Consider the following 6,000-nt stretch of genomic DNA (forward strand, 5'->3'; position numbering starts at 1 on the left):
TAATGATATAAGGTTAAGAATTAATAAGTAAGTAAGTAATTAGTAAGTAAGGTTAAGAATTAGTATCAGATGTTTCATATTCTTTTTTTTTTTTTTTTTTTTTTTGGGAGAAAAAGCCCCAAACTGGCCCCCTGGGTAGAGTGCCATGGCTTCACTGCTCACAGCAATCTCCAACTCCTGGACTCAAGCGAGTCTCCTGCCTCAGCCTCCCAAGTAGCTGGGACCACAGGCGCCCGCCACAACGCCCAGCTATTTTTTGGTTGCAGCCATTATTGTTGTTTGGCGGGCCCGGGCTGGGGATTTGAACCTGCCACCTTAGGTGTATGTGGCAGGCGCCTTAGCTGCTTGAGCCACAGGCGCTGAGCCAGATGTTTCATATTCTTATTTTTCTTTTCATTCTAGCAAATTATACTAGAGCCCCTGAATTTTTGAATCATTAAAGTTGTCATATCTTCACTGTTACAAGTCAACAAAATTTATATAATTTTGAGTTTGTTTTGTCGGTATTTATTTATTTTTGACATGAGCTCTTTGCCACTATGGTCCTTATGAGGAGTTGGCAAACTTTTTCTGTAAAAGACCAGATAGTAAATATTTTAAGTTTTGAGCATGCCACATATGAACTCTATCATGTAGGTTCGAATCCAGCTCAGGCCTGCCAAACGACAATAATGGCTGCAACCAAAAAATAGCCGGGCGTTGTGGCGGGTGCCTGCGGTCCCAGCTACTTGGGAGGCTGAGGCAGGAGACTCGCTTGAGCCCAGGAGTTGGAGGTTGCTGTGAGCAGTGAAGCCATGGCACTCTACCCAGGGGACAGCTTGAGGCTCTGTCTCAAAAAAAAAAGAAAAAAAACTCTTTAAAAATAGAAAAACAGTTTTTAGCTCACAGGCTATACAAAAACAGGCCACAGGCTAGATTTGACCTGTGGACCATAGTTTGCCAACACCTGGTCTTTGTGGTAGTATCAATAATTCTGCATTAATTTGCCTTTTCCATCATTTTAAGTGACTATTTCCTTTTTTTCTGTATGCCCATTTTGTGTTTCAGTTAGCAAAGATCCACAAAATAGTGAAATAGATAAAAGTTTTCTGGGAAGAATTGCAATCAGTGCTATGTACTTCTATCACAAGTTGTTGCAGTGGTCCAAGGTATTTCATTAAATTTTTGTTTTGGCTTCATATAGAGTGTTAATTTTTAAATTATGAACAGAATATAGTTTAAACTTGTAAACTAGGAATTTGCTAAAAATCATTATAGGTGACAAAATGGGACACAAACTAATAAATAAATTATTAGATGGTATACTATGGAAAGGAAGTAGCATGAGATTGGCTATTATTTCAAATCTCTAGCCAGGTGCAATAGCACACAGCTGTAGTCCCAGTTATTTAGGCAGCTGAGGTGGGGCTATCACTTGAGCTCAAGAGTTCAAGGCAGCCTAGGCAATATAAGGAGACCCTGTCTTTTAAAAAATAATGATGATACATAAATAAATAAAACCTCATTATAGTGAATACCTAATAAGCTGTGCTAAATGTCATATTTATTTGAAGCAACTTTGAATTCATGATTTATTTTGCCAACTCCTGAGTATCAGTAGCATTATAATCTTAGAAGAGTTCAAGATACTTTTCTTAAGATGAAATCAGGATGCTTAAAATGAATAGAACTCTTTAAAAATCACCTCTTAGAATCTCTGTAACACTGTATGCCATATATCTTGATGTCTAACTTTGAGGCTGAGTTCACTATGTAGGCAATCTGGTAACTCAAGACCATATTTTATTATTCTTTAGGTGAGGTAGCTGATGGAGATTTATATTCAGAAAAGCTCAAGTAGAAAATAGGGAAATCCAAAATAGGGAGGAAGTACTAGGGTTAGGGTTAGGGAGAAAGTAGTCACTATTGAATTAACTATTAGACTATGTCTTTTGTTACGTACATGCTACTTTTTATAAAGAGTTAATAACATAAGTATGTGGTCACTTATATACACACAAAATTTATGAACTAAGGTTTTTTTAACCCAGGATAGCTGTACAGAAGGTCTCTAGGCTCCAAGATCCAGGACCTTAGCACTTGTTGTGTGGTAGACCCGGGGTGAGCAAAGATGTAGCTTGTCTTAATTCTCAGAGTCTAGCCTAAGCTTGGGCATAGCATCAGTTTCTTGAATAGTTAATGCTTGGGAATTTGAGAACTACCTAGTAAGAAGACCCTTTTTGAAAACTCAGACTGATTTTGCTAAAACTTTATATTTTAATTTTATTGGGTTGTTATTTCTTAAGACGTTAGCAAGTTGGTGCATTACTTTCTATTTTAATTAAAATTTTTTAATTTAGTTAGAAATAACTATCACTTTATTTAGTATGGATTTTTTAATGAAGGCTATTTCTTTTTTAACATAATTGTAAAATCACTGAAATTAAACTAAAGGTATCTCTTTTAAAAATACTCATTTATATAGTCAAATCCAAAGTACTTTGACATCAGAATGACTGTCTGACTCAAAGTAGTATAATATATAAAATAAGGGTCTACAAACTAAGGCCCCTGGGCCAGGTCTGGCCCACAGCCCATTTTTGTAAAGCCCTCAAGCTAACAATGTTTTTTACTTTTTCAAAGAGGTACAAATTACCCACCACCAAAAAGAATGTGCAACAAACTAAATGTAGTCTAACACAGCCTAAAGTATTTACTATCTGGCCATTTACAGGAAAACTTTGCCAACTCCTGGCATAAAATAATATATGTCCAATTTCTGACGTCTAGAACAAAGATAATTTTCATTTGTGATATGTGAAATAGTCTATTGACTTTTTAAAAAATTGATCAACAGTTTTATCCTTTTTCTTCGCTGTCATTCTTTGTTTAAAGTTCACAGCACATTATCTTCTTCTTTACTGTGTCTCCCTCCTTAATCTCAGATTGGTCAGCAGAAGAGGAGCAAAAACATAGTTAGCAATTTTCTACATTAAGGCATGAAATTCTTTTGTCAGAAAGTGTATAAAACAGATTAAAGGAAAACTACAGGTTAAGGTAGCCCAGGGATGGTGGTGGGAGGGGTGCCTAATGGAAAGCAGAGCCTACTTATTCTCCTTCCCCTTCCGTCTGTATGGCAAACAGGAAGGGGCTTCAGGAAAGAGTCATGGAGCAGTTTGACAGCCATGAGCCTAGGATGATGATTCTAACTGGACAATTGGCTTGTCAATAATTATCAGTGACTTTGTGTCTCTGTAAATGACTAATGCTCAATTAGTGTTCTTTGTTTCTATTCTAGGGAAGGAAGGTCTTAGATAAACTATATGAATTAAAAATACATTTTACAAGTTTAAAAGGACTTATAGGACCTGAGAAGTTAGCACCAAGATGTCAAATTGTGAATGTTGCAGCAGAAATTTTTCTAAAAAGTGGAAGCCTAGATGGTGCCATTTGGGTATTGAGGGGTAAGTTCTGATATATACAAACACAGAATAATTTGTTTAAAATTTACAAATTTGTTGCAATTTTGTATCTATGTAATTACCTAAAGTTGATACTGAGCTGTGGGTCTAAACTAGGCATCCTCAAACTACGGCCCCGAGGGCCACCTGCAGCCCACCTAGGGTATTTATCTGGCCTGCCGGGTGTTTTTGCCGCCGCTGCCTGTTCTGCTTAGCAGCCGACTCGTCCCGGGGCCCACAGTCCAGCCCTCCCAACGGTCTGAGGTACAGTGAATTGGCCCCCTATTTTAAAAGTTTGAGGACCCCCTGGAAACTAGCGAACATGTGGGTAGTAAAGGTTGTGTAAACTGAAAGGGAAAAGTTCACTTAGTTTTAAAGAAGGGAAAAAAAAAGGAAATAGCAGCCAGATGGGATGGCTCATACCTATAATCTTAGCACTGTAGGAGGCTGAGGTGGGAGGATCACTTGATCTCAGGAATTCAAGACCAGCATAAGCAAGAGCAAGACCCTTCTTCTACTGAAAATAGAAAAATTAGCAGGGCGTTGTGGTGGAGACTGTGGTACCAGCTACTTAGGAGGCTGAGGCAGGAGCCAAGAGCTTGAGGTTGCTGTGAGCTAAGCTGACATCATGGCATTCTAGCCTGTGCAACAAAGTGAGATCTGTCTCTAAATAAATAAATAAGACATTATAGAGCTGTTGTTAATTAAAAACTAGTTCTTGCTATGGCCTAGGCACCATACTAAATGCTTTACTTGGATTATCCAAACTAATCTTTATAGAACCTTGAGTTGGGAACTATTACAATCCCCATTTTAACAGTTAGAAAATGTCAGTGACTGGGTGCCATGGCTCATACCTATAATCCCAGCACTTGGAGAGACTGCAGCAGGAGAATCATTTGAAGCCAGGAGTCCAAGACCAATGTGGGTGGCTTGGCACCTGTGGCTCAAGTGACTAAGGCGCCAGCCACATACACCTGAGCTGGTGGGTTCGAATCCATCCTGAACCTGCCAAACAACAATGATGGCTGCAACCAAAAAACAGCTAGGCATTCTGGTGGGTGCCTGTAGTCCTAGCTACTTGGGAGGCTGAGGCAGGAGACTCACTTGATCCCAGGAGTTGGAGGTTGCTGTGAGCTGTGATGCCACACACTCTACCCAGGGTGACAGCTTGAGGCTCTGTCTCAAAAAAAAAAAAAAAAAAGACCAGTGTGGGCAAAATAGTGAGACCTTATCTTTACACAAAATTTTAAAAATTCTACATGATGGTTAGTGCAGTCCTAGCTACTCTGGAGGCTGAGACAGGAGGATCACTTCAACCCAGGAGTTCAAGGCTGGTGTGATCTGTAATTGTACCACTGCACTCCAGCCTTTACAACTAAGCTACACTCTTGTCACTAAAAAGTAAAAATAAAGAGGATGTTGTCTGTATTAAGCAACTTGTCCAAAATGGCATAACAGGTAAGGAGTGGAGGCCAAATTCAAACCCAGACAGTCTACCTTCAGGGCTCAGCCTTTAGCTGCTGTGTGAAAAGGTACATAAACTTTTATCTTCACATTTATAGGTAAATGTAACTTCAAACCAAAACTAAGTAAAAGCTCATTTTCCCTAGTATGGCGATCCTTCTAGCAGAAATTACAATGCAATTAAGCCAACAGAAGCAACTAAGGTTAGTTTGGTATGAGGTAAATAAAAATTTATAAAGCATAATAGTGGTATGATAGTGAATGATAGCTCTGGCTACTTGCACCATCAGACAGATTTTACTTGATACCATAGGATAAGAACAAAGAAACGTCAAGGATTTCAATGTTCAGGTGGGGAAATGGATTAGATGACTAAGGCAAATAGATAGCTTTACACTAACACACAAACACGTATACTAGTACCAGTATATGTGAGTATGTGCATGTAGAGAGAGAGAGAATACATATATGTACATGTATATACTGTATATATGTACATGTAATACCTTGTACTTGTGTGGAATACAGAGGTGATGAATAGACTTCATTCAAAGTTGGAGGAGATTTTCTTCAACTCAAAAATAGCCAGTGAGATTTTCTTAAATGGAAAGAATAACCAAGGTACAAAAATAGAAATTAGTGAAATGCAAGCCAGCACTCGCAAGCTCTATGAAAAAGAAGAGATGTGGCAAGAAATGAGAAGGGTAAAACAGTTGATAAAAATGGGCCTGATTTGTAAAGTTTCTGGCAAAAATCAATCTTTCTTAAACTAGAGATTGGAAAGGCTTTGTGCTAGGGATATAGAGTGGTCTTTGGAAATGTATTTGAAAATTCTATCAATTACAAACACAGTATTCTCTTTTGCAGTGACAATTGCAGTTGAAAATAATTTTAATAAGTAAAATTTTATTACTTCAAAAGAAGAGCACACAGGCTCGGCACCTGTAGCTCAGAGGCTAGGGTGCCAGCCACATACACTGGAGCTGGTGAGTTCAAACCCAACCCGGGCCTGCCAAACAACAATGACAATTACCAAAAAAAAAATAGCTAAACATTGTGACAGATGCCTGTAATCTAGGGTGACCAGATTTTA

At 38.5% G+C, this 6,000-nt stretch overlaps 1 protein-coding gene across 1 annotated transcript in view; it reads left to right on the forward strand.

Moving 5' to 3' along the window:
* Positions 1 to 6,000, forward strand: part of TOPAZ1 (testis and ovary specific PAZ domain containing 1) — a 94,116-nt gene that overhangs the window by 59,744 nt on the left and 28,372 nt on the right. The window contains exons 15-16 of the mRNA XM_003794508.2: positions 1,048 to 1,148; positions 3,278 to 3,443. Of these exons, the coding sequence (XP_003794556.1) occupies positions 1,048 to 1,148; positions 3,278 to 3,443 (267 nt within the window). The remainder of the gene's footprint in view (positions 1 to 1,047; positions 1,149 to 3,277; positions 3,444 to 6,000) is intronic.

The sequence above is a fragment of the Otolemur garnettii genome, unplaced genomic scaffold, assembly GCF_000181295.1.
Source record: "Otolemur garnettii isolate 467f Iridium unplaced genomic scaffold, OtoGar3 scaffold00082, whole genome shotgun sequence".
In the NCBI taxonomy this organism is placed as follows: domain Eukaryota; kingdom Metazoa; phylum Chordata; class Mammalia; order Primates; family Galagidae; genus Otolemur; species Otolemur garnettii.